Genomic DNA, 14,729 nt, shown 5'->3' with positions numbered 1-14,729 from the left:
AAACAGTATAAAAATGGTTTGAGGAATAAATGCCAAGTTCATTTCTATTTCACTTCTGAGGTAACTATCTTTCAAATCGCAACAGCTGGACTATTTAACACAATCTGGTGAATCAAAGTATAGTTCTTCTCTGGTCTCCCAGTGGGACGTCTGCATTAGTCTGTGGCAGCCATCCAACAAATGACGCGCAGCCGGACGGTCTGAACTCTGTTTCTTTTACAATAAAAATGGATAAAGCTGCAATCATATTTACCACCTTCAAGGACAGAAAACGGAAAGATTTAAATTTGTCTTGATAAAGCAGTTTCCTGGAAAAACTCCAAAGAGGAAGTCAGTTTTCTATTTTCCCTTGTGTAAAAATAAGAAGCGTTACTTGTTCCCCAGCCCTTTATGCAGTTACTACAGCAGTCAACAGTAGTGGCGTTACAGCAGAGGAAGTTTTTATCGTTTCTCTCAGACACTCTCTTTTTCAGGAAATTTTAACACACTTGTCCAAAATTTCCCAAAATAAAGTTTCCAATATAAGGTGAAACTTTACATATTATTACCAATTCTAATACTTTAAAATATAATGAAGGTAGAAAAAAAGCTCATTTCTTTTGGCTTTGTGTTGTTTTTAAAACTCCATTTTGGCTCAAAGAATAAATTAGTTTGTCAGTTTGGGTCTGCTTCTATTTGAGGGAAAAACAGATGTAATTTTAAATTATGAAAAATAACAATGTTAAGACAACAATACCACCATGGCTGAAAATCTGACATCAGCTTCTAGATGCTGCTTTGCCCTCAAGATTCACAAGAATTCCTTTTTAACAGAAGTAACAATGGCTGGGCAAAGACCCCTGTGTCCATATTTAGCCGTACTTTAGTGGAGTAGCTGCATGGGTTACCTCCCAGATCACGGTGCGTGTTATGAAGCATTGTCCCAAGTGTTTTACTCCTCCAGCGTAAGCTGGACTGTGGACATTTACAGATTCCGAGATACACTGGCCCAGGGGAGCTCAGGAAACTGGACCATTCTCGCCAAGCAAAATCAACACTGATAAAACATCAACTAAGATTGATTTGAGCTCAGGAAACTGGACCATTCTCGCCAAGCAAAATCAACACTGATAAAACATCAACTAAGATTGATTTGAGCTCAGGCAAAGATTCTGAAAAATGTGTGATACTCTTTTTGGCTACTTCTTAAGCTTTTTATAATTTTGCACAACTTTAAGTCACTATGGAAAATCCATTCAGATCTCAACTAATAAAAGCCAATGTTATTTAAAAGAAATGTTTTAAGAGATATAAAGTCTTCCACAAAATTCACCATATAAAACACTGGCTTCTCAAGAAAGCTGTCATGCACAAAATGCTTGCATTTTCATTCGAAGTGTTCAGGATAATATTTTTTTGAATATTTACAATTTTTTCTTTAAATATACTATATTATATACTTTAAACTCTCTTTTAAGATGGGAAGTCACAAAGAATTCAGTGTGCTACTTTTCATATAGTTATATGACAAAGTATATTTCAGATGAAATGTGTTCATCAGGTTTCAGAAGTCAGGTCAATTTATCCTTAGATCTGAAATTGCATTTAAGTTTTAGTCGGCTACTTCTATTTGAATAAATTAAAAAACTCTCCTCTACTCACTATACACAAATAAAAGGAAACACAAATACCACAGAGACTATTGGAAGATGTTTGAAAAAAATTACAAAGCACAAAAAGCAACCTGGTTGTCTATGCAGAAATGATGTATTTTATGCTAAGTCTCTTAAAATCATAGGTGTTTGCAACTGGAGGCAAATGTTAGAAGGCAAGCAATTCTCTGAGAGAAATGAGAATTACTCAGCAGAGTTTTAACAGTCATTTTGAGATTTACTCAACAGAACTTTAACACTAGGTGTAACACAGCCTCAACAATTAATCTGGAAGAAGCTGCTGTCTGTACAGCAACTCAGAACACTTGTAAGAATAATGACCAGCGGATGGTTCGGGCAGTCGGCAGGATACCTCCTTAGGGGGAGGGAAAAGGGACTAAGTGAAGGGATCTCAACTTCCAGAACATCCAGTTGTTCTGCTAATTTTGTTGTTGAAACTTAATTGTCCATGTAGAGGCACACATGGAGAACCTTTGTAGGAGCGCTTTGCCGAGCAGAGCTGTTTCCTGCAGTGTCAGCACACAATTCAGCAGTACTAAGATTACAGTTGAGCGCAGAGCAAATCCTTTAATTGTCTAAGAGCATCAGATTAAGCAGTAACTTCCATGCAGTTCATTCTGCTGGTTAGTAGTCTCTTCTCAGAAACAAATGTTTACTAAGTACAGGAAGGTGCCCTCCATTCTCTCCTCCACACCACGCACACAAGCACGCGCGTGCACACATACACAAAAGCAGAGAAAGGAGGAGTGGAGGAGATGAGGAAATGGTGGAGGTAAGAATAACAGGAGGGAAACCCACCTTTCCACCATGGAGACTAAAGGAACTTCTCTATTTTCCATTTGAACAAAATGTTGGCCCAAACCTCTCTTAAGGAATAGTTGTATGGCCAACCAAATTAATTGCCAGCTGAGATATTTGAGAGAATAATTTTATGCTAAGTTTCCCTAAGAGTTAAGAACCTCAATTTCTATTTGGTAACATATTTCAAAAGCTCAGATTCTCCAGCTCCAATCCAAAAAAGCAGTACTTTTCAATTTCATTTTTGTTCATTAGTTTCACTTTGGAAATAATGAAATAAAACTGGAGACCAGTTAGAGGTCAAACAATGATAAAATCAATCTTTTAATTCAAAACGTGAAAGGCAATTCGATTTTTTTCTTTCATAGAAATGTTTCACTGATCACACTAACCAAGAGACATCAAAAATTTATCTTTTATCAACTATGCTTTGGTATTCAGTTAACGGCTCAAACAAGATGAACTCTTACAAAAATAAATCTGTGTGGGGCCAAAAGTCACATGTATTTAGAGACACCACAGATCTAGAAATTAAATGCAAATTAAAATAAAAACGGTTTCATTGAAAGGAACATTTTTCTATTGAAACTGAAGTCCTGTAATTGCTACATGGATTTTTGTTTTTAAAATTCTTCTAGGGCACAGTGTGACCCGTTTTGACCTCCCAAACAAAAAAAGCAAGCTAGCTGCTTGTCTGGTGGTTAAAAAGGAAATTTCAAAGAGCTTGATAAAGCTTACAGTTTTGGGGAGATCTGAGGTTCAAGAGAAGCATGAGGAATTAGAGAAGTGTTAACTGGAAGGGTCTCTGCTAACTATGGCTTAAAAGCATCTTTAGCATGACCAAGAGATGAGGACACGGCTAGGAAATTGCTGCAAATCACACCAATTACAATGGAATCGGAGTTCACTGTCAAATGGGTTCTCCCCTCTGAAGCAAGGCTTTATAGAAGTAACTGGATGAAATAAAAAAAATCATCTTTGAGGTTGACCGCCTTGTTTCGTTGTAAAATGTCAGAAGGATATTTACTTTCCTGAAAGTAATTAATAGAAAAAGTGAACATAGATGAATAAAGCTCAGTACAGACGAGTAGGGCCATTTCTAGATGAAACTGTTCAGAGATGAAAAAGCAAGATGGCACAAACACAAGATCCTCTTGGGCCTCTGCCTGATTGTGATGCAGAACTCTTTTAAAGATCTGCTCCTCCCTTTCTCCATAACGAAAGCTCATTTGTGCTGCCTCTCTTTATAATAGAGATATCCTAAAACACAATGACCAATAGACACCTAAGCACAAACTCAAAGGAGCTAACTGCTAAGTTACCAAAGATAGAGCTCTCTCAAAGAGGTACAGCATAAAGTGAATACAACAATCAAATTTATTGGAAGCTGTAGAATGTATGTTTTTGAAACAACTAGATTCACAGATTATCATAGTATCATTTAGTAAAGCATCTTTCTAATCCAATGATCAGAGTTAGATATTTTCAAGGTAACTGACTTCTGGGAATAAACTTCTTCAGCATGTTTGAAATGTCAATGAATAAATGTAAAAGAAACTTATATCAAAGACTAAAGTAGCTTAGGCTGGTATTCTGATATGGTAATTTCTAAAGTTTATTTATGAAGCATGCCCCTTTATTGGACATTTGACACAAAAAACATTAAAACAATTTCTTTCCAACTAATCTTTAAGTCTTTTTGCTAATTCAGATTGGCTCTCCTTTTCAGAATTCTTTATTTTAGTGGGTAACATTTCCTTCCCTTGGCAAGAGAGATTTTGTTTTGTCCTTTTTTTTCCTGAGGAAGATTGTCCCTGAGCTAACATCTGTGCCCATCTTCCTCTATTTTGTATGTAGGATGCCTCCACAGCATGGCTTGATGAGCGATGTGTAGGTCAGCACCTAGGATCAGAACCTGTGAACTCTGGGCCACTGGAGCACAGTGCACGAAGTTAACCATTACCCCACTGGGCTGGCACCAGCAAGAGAGATTTTAATTGCTTATATTAGCCTTAAGACGAGGAGCGGAAAAGGAGGGGATGATATTACCTATGACCATGTGTATGCAGTGTCAGAGGAGCAGCACGTGTGTATCATAGGTCTAATGGAGCAATTTCACTGCAGAACTGTTGCTTCCTATAGAAGAAACCTATGGTCACTTTCTTCCCTCCCACTCCTCAAGCTCTTAATGTACTCAGTGCAATATGCTGTAGTTCAAAAAGCATGGGTGTTGGAGATAGAATGAAAAAGGTTCAAATGAAATCTGACCCAACTATCGATTAAGAACAGAATTTGGGGCAATTTGTTTCCCTCACTGAGCCTCAATTTTCTCATCTGTAGAATGGAGATAATGTCCAATCTCTCTACTTGGAAGAATTAAAATAACACATGAAATTATCTGGCTTAATAAATATTAGTGAAATATAGTAGTAACAACAAAACGTCATGGAAGCAAATTCCAAGATCCTGAACCTCCAAGCTGGAAATTGGTTTCATTATCCATAGCCTCCATCATATCATCATATACATACTGTATAATCAACATACACATACTGCTTACAGCAATTTAAGCACATTTCCTCTTGGATGGATATTATAATATGGATATATCTTAACATATATTGATGAAGAATAATAGAAAATATTACCTAAAAGAAGAGGAAGAACACATACAATGGAAGGTTTTACCTCCAAAATGTGTTCCCTCTTTACTTTACCTGTATCAATCAAGAACATTAGGCTTCTGCGTTCTGTCAATAATAAAGCTAACATGTTTCAGGTACCTCACACTGGATTAAAATGGAAGACAATCTTACCCATAACTAGGCATACTGTGTTTTCTTACTGTCAACTTACGTTTGTTTATAAAATATTCATTTCTTAGTTACCCACTAATCAATACCGCGGAATGTGTAAATGTGGAAGGAGTCAACCTTACTGGAGTAAAAGAAGAAAGGTCAGGCACCGACCACCTTTGACTTGACTTTACTACACGGTACTTTTCTCTGTACATGTGATTGGGAGGCATGTCAAGTTTCTGTGTCACATTTAAAAAAAATACATCTACAATAGTGCCAAACTCATGGCTATTTCCAAAAATTGAATCCGATTTCAAAAGCCAAAGTCATTTGGAAACATGTCAAATGATTAAAATGGGCCATATCATTTTTTGACCAAAATAAATACTGACATTAATTCTCTTCTAGGACCAGCGGAGTGGCTCTAAAGCACTCTTCTCACCCACTTTCTCCACCCCAAAATAAACAGACAGCAAAGACTGCCCAATTTATTTCCTCTGCAATCAGGTCTCTCTCATCCCAATAGGTCTAACAGCATTTGGAGCAATAATGACAGGGTTCGAATGAGTATCCTGACCCCTAAGGGTACTACTCTGAAGGATAACTATCACTTTGGTTAGAACTTGTAAGTTCTGATCATGTAGCTTAAAAATTAATTATTTTACATTTCTAGGTTTGTGTGTGTTTTACTGTAAATCTATATTGAGAGACATGTTATAGGTAGAAAATACGTGCCTAACTCTTGTTCCTTATCCTGTGAACATCTTTACCAAGCAACCATATTTGTGAGGAACCCCATATTGGGGTTCTAGAGCTGACAGGGACTCTGGAGAGTGTCTAATCTGCTTGCCTCAATTTTAGATAAGAAAAAACATAACAAAAAGAAAACAAAATAGAGAGGTCACATGACTTTCCCAAGGAAACCTGGCCCAGCCAATAACCCAGGTGTCCTTGATTATCCAGTAATGGCCCAGCATTATAATTTTGACATAAGGTAGAAAACGAATTTATTGAAATACTTTTCATATATTATCTAATTTACATGACAATGCTACAAGGTAGGTGTTACTACCCACATTTTACACATGAGGAAACAGAGTCAGATTAAATAACTTGCTCAAAGTCATAAAAGATAGTAAAGGCCAAACCAAAGATCTGAACCCTAGTCTGACTGCAGGCTCCAGTTCTGGAAATAACCTGGTGTTACCTGCCACCCTGTGCACAGATGAAAGGCACTGTCTTACAAACCATCGCATTGTGTTTCCTTGTTACTCCTCTCTAGTCTACAGGTTTTTATTGGTGAAAATACTAATCACTCGTTTTTCTGACCCCGCACAACACAGCCTGTTTCCAGGTACTGTAGATGTCTGAAAGTAATAACATAGTTATCTTTTAAAAATTCTATAATTTGAAATTTTCCCTATTTTATATTGACCGTCCCATTCATTGATTAGCTTGAATCAATGAGTTTTACTATACTTTAACATTGTCAGATTAATCCAGATCAACAGGAAAGAGCGTGAAAGCAAAAATCAGGTTTATATTGTTCATTTGCTTGGTCAGTTCTTTACCCCTCACAGCCTAAAGGGAGACTATGAGCAGAATTCCTGTCTGAATTATAACTAATTGGAATTAATGAAATTTAACTTCTCAGATTTAAGATATTATTACTAGATAGTATATATGTATTAGAAATAATTAACAGGACACAAATATTTCTAAAACTATTATTAAAATAGAAATAATTAGGCTTCTCCAAGTCCCAATTATCTTTTTCTTCTTTTTTCTTCAAAAAACACCTTGCTTTGCTTAGGCTGGTGACAAGAATGTTAATTTTAATTAATCCTTGCAATTAAGTATTAAAAGTGTCTCTTTCCTTCTCAGAAGTCCTTAGGAGACAAATCTGTCTATCTCTGGCTCTATAATTTACCAGACAGGAGTTACTCAATTATTTCGAACACATACACAGGTTGATTTTAAGAACTGATTAAGAGAAGGAAAAACTCTCCAGGAATAGTTTAAAGTTATTTAATGTTCCGGTTAAGTGAAGATCCCATGCAGAAAACATCTTTGTTTCTACCCTTACATTTAAAACCTTTTTTAGTAGGTTAGCAAACTTTCCTGTCAACCTGAGGCCAATCAAGTGAGCATAGCAGAAACTTTCTTTTACACCTGGATGTTCTCTTGTCTCTGTTAACTTTATCTCATGTAGGTACAAGATGCCGAAGATATGCGACATTGAGCTGAATGTAAATTACTGGGCACTTAAAAATGTTTAAAAGACCAAACAACAAACAAAACTCTCTACCATTTAGCTTGTGTATGTGTGTGACTGTTGAATAATGAATAGTTGAGTATTCTAATTATCTGATATTCTGTTTTACTGATACTAAAAATATACTCATTTATTCAACACGTATTCACTGAGAGCCTACCATAAGGCAGGAATTGTTCCAGATGTTTGAGATGCACCAGTGAACAAAATAGAAAAAAAAAATCCCTACCCTCATGGAGCTTATATTCTAGCAGGGGAAGAGAGAAAATAAGCAGTAAATATCATAAAGTACATAGTATGTTAGAAGATAACTGCTATGGGGAAAAATGGAGTAGGGTAAGGGGGAATCAGAGTTTAGGAGAAGACGAGTTACAATTTTAAAAGAGGTGGTCAGGGTAAGGCTCACTGAAAAGATGACATTTGAGCAAAGGAATGATGGAGGTGAGAAAGTCAGTCATGTAGCTACTGGGGGAAGGGCGTACTAGGCAGAGAGGACGGCAAAAGCAAAGGGCTAGGGTGGAACCATACCTGGTCAGAGAGGCCAAAGTGAAGGGAGGAAGAGAGGGTAGGAGGGTAGGAGTGATAGGGACGGATGTGTGAGGGTGTGTGTGAGAGTGTTCATGTGAGTATGTGTGTGCACATGTATAAGAACATATGGGGGGCCAGCCCGGTGGCGCAGGGGTTAAGTGCGCAAGTTCGGTGGCCCAGGGTTCATTCGTTCAGATCCCGGGTGCAGACATGGCACAGCTTGGCAAGCCATGCTGTGGTAGGCGTCCCACGTATAAAGCAGAGGAAGATGGGCATGGATTTTAGCTCAGGGGCAGTCTTCCTCAGCAAAACGAGGAGGATTGGCAGCAGATGTTAGCTCAGGGCTAATCTTCCTCAAAAAAAAGAACGCATGCATCAGAGGCTACTGTCATTGAGATCCTCCCTTGACCTTGAGTCCCTGTCAAGAGCCACTCACCTTAAATGCTAAGGTGGTGTCACCACAGATCAAAATAAAGGTGCAATTACTAGAGTGCAAAGACAAGTTTTAAAAAGCAAAGGAAACATTTCACTTTTGAATTACTGATCTGACTTCAAAGTGCTTTGACAATTCAGGTCTATGAGGCAAGACAATGTAGTTGCCTCCACTTTATGGTTAGTATAACAGAGTGAACTTATGAGTCAAAGCCAGCCTGAAACAGCCCTGAAAATAACCATTCTCATTCCTGGCAGCCAGACCAGTTTCAGGGAATTCTGACAAATCACATGAGTTTTTTACTTTTAAAGCTTACATGTAACTACATTAAGTTAAACTTCTTTTACTCATTAAAAAGCTAGGTCTGAACATAAATGAATGAAGTGTGGCTGTCTGGGAAGTGAATAATTACCAGGTACAAACACAAAACACTCAGATTCATTTGGATGGACTAATTGACTTAAGAAACAGACTTTTCAGAAAGGTACTTTTCTTTGCTAAATGACTGTCAATATGAAAATACATGGCATTAGTTATTTCAGCTAAAGAATGTCAAGAACTGAATAATCAAGCATTAGGTTACAAAGTTTAAAAGTTAATACAGCAGCACAGAGTATTTGTATTAGTGCTTTAAGTAGATAAATTAAATTGAAACGTGTCTCTTAAGCAGTCATTGAACAAGCAAAATGAGAAATAAATTCAGCTCCACATAGGCCTTTATGGCATCTAACAACTGTGTCTGTCAACACATGGATCCTTTTCACTGTCAATTCAACACACATTTTGCAGACCTTGGGCATGCAATTATTTCATTTCCTTTCTCGGAAATGTAATTTCCACTTACTTTTGGAGAATAAAAGGCAGACAAAAGGAGGAAGGAGTTGCAGTATTTTCTGATTAAGATTATCTGTGTAAAATGGTAAAGGAAAAAAATCTATACACACACACTGAAGCATTTCTCAGAAACTAACTTGTCTCAGCCAAATTGCTTTTGTGTCTGGATATTGGTTCAAATGTAGCCAGACTGCTGATGTCAAATTAGGTGTTAAACAAATTTAATAGGAAAGATGAAGAATGAATATAGATCATCTTTCCGTTAGAACTGTTCAAATGACTCTAGTCAAAAGAAAAGAAATACACGACTGCAGGAGAAAATGTGCTTTTCAACACAATGAAATTAGATAAAACTGTAAATCAGCAAAGAAGGCCACTCATTCCAAAAGAGAAAGAAAAAGTTAATAGTACCAAGGAGAGAAAGCAAGAGTGGAAGAAAACACCAGTTGGCAAAAATAGATCTAAATTGAATTTCAACTTCATTTGTCCAGGCTTCACCTTTTAAACTAAGACAGGTAGAGCTACAAAAAAGGGTTCTTTCTCTCCCGATAGAACAGGAAATCAGAGGTTTAATTAACCGTGATTATAATATTCGGCTGATCTGATTTGTCTCAACTCTTCCTTTTCTTTAAGTGACAAACCAGCTGACATCCCGGCAAGACAACTAAAGCAAAACTAGACTAATTTCAAAAAGAGCTTGCCATTGTTATAAAACAAATTGATCCTCCACCAGATCTGTCTGAAACACATTCAGTAGCAGGATTAACTCTTTGACAATCAAAGTGCCACTTTCAAGCAAGTCTACGTAGATAACATTTTACATCATATCATTTCATTCTCGGGATAGAGCAATATTAAGGCACAGCTTTAACTCAGGACCAGAAAATAAGACTGTAAAAACGTACCCTTCAAAGTATGTTTGAAGACCTAGTATCTTCTGAAAGATCTAGTATCTTCTTCGGCTGCTCATGAACCATTAAGAGGGATGATCTAAGCATTTAATCTTGAAAGAATGATTAAGTGTCTTCTGATGCTGAGTAATTATCATCCACGTCAATTCTTTGTGTAGAAGAAGAATCAGATTACCAAACCAGTTCACATATATCTGCTTTGGATCAGAATAAGATCTCTAAGCTAGGAGCCTACACTCAGAAGCTGGCTCATCAAATCAAGGAAGAAAAGTATTTATGCTAACCAAATCAAAATTTCTCTAAAGAGAATAAAGCAAAGTAGCACACAAGTTAGTCATCACAGATTCTTCTACACACTACTTAGTAAAGAGCATCAATACTTACAGAAATGTAACCTTGGAACTTGTGCATCCTTCCAATTTACACGCCCCTTCACCTGGCTCAGGTGTTGGGGGAGACGGGCTGTTGAATTCTGCCTCCAGAGTTTTCTTGTTCAAGGCTGTTTTTGTTACACTGGATACAGAACCCAACACTGGCATGGATTTGGACTCTGAGGTGGCTAAAATCCCGGTTGGACCTTAAAACCAAACACATACCTCAAGTTTAATAATTCTGTGCGATGCTTATTAATATGGTACTGAAAAACAGATTAGCTGAAAATCCCTCAGGAAGTGAAAAGGCCAAGTTTTGTTAAAATTTCAAGAGCATGCTGAAAAACGTTCTTCTCACAAATCTGCTCTGCTTTGGTGGTACTACGGCTTTTCAATGCACCAGGACCATGCTGAGGAATTGTGTACAGACCTTTAAGAAACCACAAAATCCCAGGCCATGGGTCTCTCACTGACCAGAGTCCTTAGAAACACTGGAATTGTGAAAACTCTTTTCTTCTCATAGAGTATGGATTTCTGACAGCCCTACTTGATCCATTTGGCCTCTCAAGAGTTAATTCTCCCCAAAACTCAGCTCTGCACTTTAAACAGAAAATGGAACAATGTCAAAAGGCTCTTTTTAAAAGGCTCATGAAGGCTTCATAAGTATTAAACAGCTTTTACGAACATTTTCATTTTAATGTGATTGAGAAGTAAGTGGATTTCTTTTCTGTTAAAGGACAGACGCAGGATTATAAAAATTAAGCAGCAAAGAGTTTGCCTGTTTACCTTCTGGACTTTTCTGCTCTTTGGGACAGGATTAAAAAACTATAATTGGGCTTATCACTGAAATTATTGGCAAATCAATCTAAAAATTCTGGGTATTGAAGCTAAACTTTTTTCTATCTCTAGTTAGAAAGATACTATCCTAGACAGCTTTTTTCAAAGCAAGATTCTAGTATGTCTTTCTTGATACTCTGGAAGGAATCCTTTTAAAACAAAGAGATCTATGAAATACAAATTCATACAAAGCAATACAGATTACACAAATGTAAAAATAAGGTTAGAACTTCTAAAAAGCTAGAGGACAACCTTGAAAGGTGCCACTAAGAAGAGGAAAAAATTGGCAGTCTATCCTTAAGAAATCTCAGATCATCTCCTAAAATGGAAAGTACCAGTGGGTACAATCCAAAATGCTAACTAATCCCTGATCATTAATATTATCACACATTTGTATATGAATGTGTCTGATGTATTACAACATATCAACTCCAAAGATGAAGTTCTAATTTGAAAAGCCTCTCTAAGAGGGGCTGGAAAATTGTTCACACATTCTCTTGTTGCACCTCCTTTAGCTTTACTCCAAGTGGGAGACACAAATCCCCTCTGGTCTAGCGGAAAGCCTCAGCTCACAAAGTGTCAGTGTCTGTCTTCCTCATTTATTTCATCTATACCATCTGGGCAGACAAGTTTGTGACATCATTGAATATTCTGGTTCAAAAGGCCTCTCTCTCTCACCTCTGATAAACCTCATGTTGCATGGGGATGTGGAAGTAAAGAGAAGGACATAAAAATCAAGAAAGAAAGCTCCTGAAAACATGAATATGAAACTGAATTCAAGATTTACTCCAGAGCAGCTGTATTCACCCCTTGGATAATTGTTGACTGCAACACTAGATAGCTTTAAACAATCTGTTCTTGGAGGAAAGCAAGATCTGTCTCTGAATACACCAATGCCTGCTGCTGGTTCTGCAACTGAAGCCAATTAAAAAGGAGGGAGAGTGGGTGAGCTGAGCCAGAGCTCTTATTTTTTGTATACACAAAAGTAAAGAAAGAAAAATGTTTAAGATGATGATGATGATTATTGCATCCTGTTTAAGCTGCCCAGTGTTTTCCCAGAGGCACTTGCTGCACTGTAAAATGTCAGTTTGGTAGGCCGCAAGTCTAGGTAAAACAAGGGAAAAACAAGTCCAAAAAAAAAATCTAACAAGGAAGTGGCTTCACTGGCCCCTGGGGGAGAGACCAACTAACCTGAGATCTGAGTTCTGCAAACCTCAAGCTGTCTCTGCCTCTCTCGTGATGCTTCCTTTCTCCACTTTGTGACCCCACATTTAGCTTTCCCATAAGCCTTTGTGTGCGGAATAAAAAATCTCAGCACTTCAAGTACACCTGAGGCACAAACCTATGAAACTCATCTCTGTAATTTGCTCCCACCATGCTCCTTTAGCTTCTCATTCCCACCCTCCCCCAAACAGACTTTCACTTTGTCATTCCATGACCTTTATAAAAGTATTTATATGTTAAATATCTCCTGCAGTTTGATGCCAGGAAAATATTCGTACTGTCCCTCAAAAAAGGTATGATTTCTTTTACTAGATGATAGAATTTGTAAGTTTGTTTCCTCTCCCCTGCCCCTCCCCCCCTTTTTTTGGCTTTGGCTACTAGGGAGCTCAAAAGAAAATTTCTACTCAATTACAATTACTCCCTCAGTATGTTTCCTCTCCACCTTGCCATTACACAGTTCCTATTTTCCTATCCAAATGTTAATGATTCTATTGAATATATATCTCTTATTCTAACTTCCGTCAAGTGATACATTGAATGTTTGTATATTGGTGGAATATAATAAATAAAATGAAAGATTCTCACCATGCCTATAAAACATGTTCCTACCTTTCTCCTCCCTTTTAAATATTCCAATTTCCATATTGACTGAAATGAAAATGTTTCCTCATTTCTCCCATTGAAAACTAACTCTGAACTAGTGAGTGCTGCATGTTTAACCAAGTTCATGAGTGAAGAAAGAATGTTTCTGGAGGAACAAAAGGGTCAGTGGCAAAATATAAAATGTAAATGCCAGAGCACTAAAATGGCATCCAGAAAGTCCTAGAAGATAATGATGGCTACATACGTATTTCAAGGATGAAATGTCTGAAGAGGTGATTAAGTCACTGATTAAGACACAAAATGAATATGGTTCATTATGGAGGCTGGTAAATGCTTGTAATGCAATCTTAAGAAAAAAACTCTTATGGCGCCCTTAATTTTCCTGAGAGGCGGTTATTTTTCAGAGGAGGAGGGAATTCTTATGGCGTATTAACATCAGAATTTCCAGACCAAACTAAAAACTGCATGGCTAATTTTTTTTTTTCAAGAAGGAAACAAAGGTTTCATCTTTTTATAACAAAGGTTTGTCTGGTATTATGCTGTTCCCAGTTCAAGGAATCAATTTACTCAATTGTTTGAGTAACTTCTTATGTGAAAACTAGAGCTCGACTATAAAACCCCAAATCCTTAATATTTTAGCAAGTTAAACTTGGTAAATATGACTCAATGCAAATTTAAACTGTTGCCGGACTAACCGGAGTTGATGACCTGAGTCTAAATGATGACCTGATGACCTGAGCCCATGAACTATGGTTGCTGATTCATTTTACTTTAGCGTAGTTTTTCAAAGCCACCCTCCTGGCCACAAGAGAAAAACCTCATAAAGGTTTCTGCTAATTTCCATGACCAAGCTGATGGAAAAAAGTTTAAGACAGACAAAATTAGTTTTGGAACAGATTTTGAGGTCTAATGCATGTGTATCATGACACAATGCAAACTGTGAGCGCGAGAACTGGTCAGATGGTCATTTACAGTTGGTGACAGAGCTGGAATTTCTCATTCACTTGGTTCACAGGCAGACACGATAAACAAAATGGGTATGAAGAATAAAGATGATTTCTCTGCATTCGTAACTGATGTGTAATTATTACTATTACTACTAATTATTCTGTGCTGACTTTGTGCCAGGAACAGTGCTAAGCACTTCTCATATATTGACTGACTCAATACCTAGAATAATCCTATGAGGTAGTGCTTTACTGTCCTCATTTTATAGATAAAGAAACTGAGGCACAGAAAAGTTGAGTAATTTGCTTAAGGGCAGGCAGCGAATAAATGGCAGAGGTAGGATTCAGACTCATGCAGTCTGGTTCTGGAGCCTGTCCTCAATGCTACGGTGCTACCAAAGGCCATCCCACATGTCTTTACACAAGGGCGCTGTGCATGAAGCAAACCAGATCTATAAAGCCTGATTACCTACAAATAAATCAATAAATATGCCAACAAATAAAAATAAATAAGAGTT

General features: G+C 37.3%; 1 protein-coding gene across 7 annotated transcripts in view; it reads right to left on the bottom strand.

Annotated features, from left to right (window-relative positions):
* Positions 1 to 14,729, bottom strand: part of SHTN1 (shootin 1) — a 99,972-nt gene that overhangs the window by 8,204 nt on the left and 77,039 nt on the right. For 3 of the 7 annotated variants that reach the window (XR_011436439.1, XR_011436442.1, XR_011436440.1), the window contains 2 exons: positions 10,614 to 10,806; positions 10,224 to 10,377 (listed from right to left, as the gene is read on the bottom strand). The exons of 1 other annotated variant lie outside the window; for it this stretch is intronic. Coding sequence is in view for 2 of the 6 variants with exons in the window: in XM_005602205.4 (XP_005602262.1) it covers positions 10,614 to 10,806 (193 nt within the window). In the remaining 4 variants the exon portion in view is untranslated. The remainder of the gene's footprint in view (positions 1 to 10,223; positions 10,378 to 10,613; positions 10,807 to 14,729) is intronic. 3 more of the 7 variants (XR_011436441.1, XM_005602205.4, XM_070260359.1) reach the window with 1 other exon arrangement.

Source organism: Equus caballus, chromosome 1 (assembly GCF_041296265.1).
Source record: "Equus caballus isolate H_3958 breed thoroughbred chromosome 1, TB-T2T, whole genome shotgun sequence".
NCBI lineage: Eukaryota > Metazoa > Chordata > Mammalia > Perissodactyla > Equidae > Equus > Equus caballus.
The sequence above is the reverse complement of the archived record's forward strand: the minus strand, read 5'-3'. Positions and strand labels throughout refer to the sequence as shown.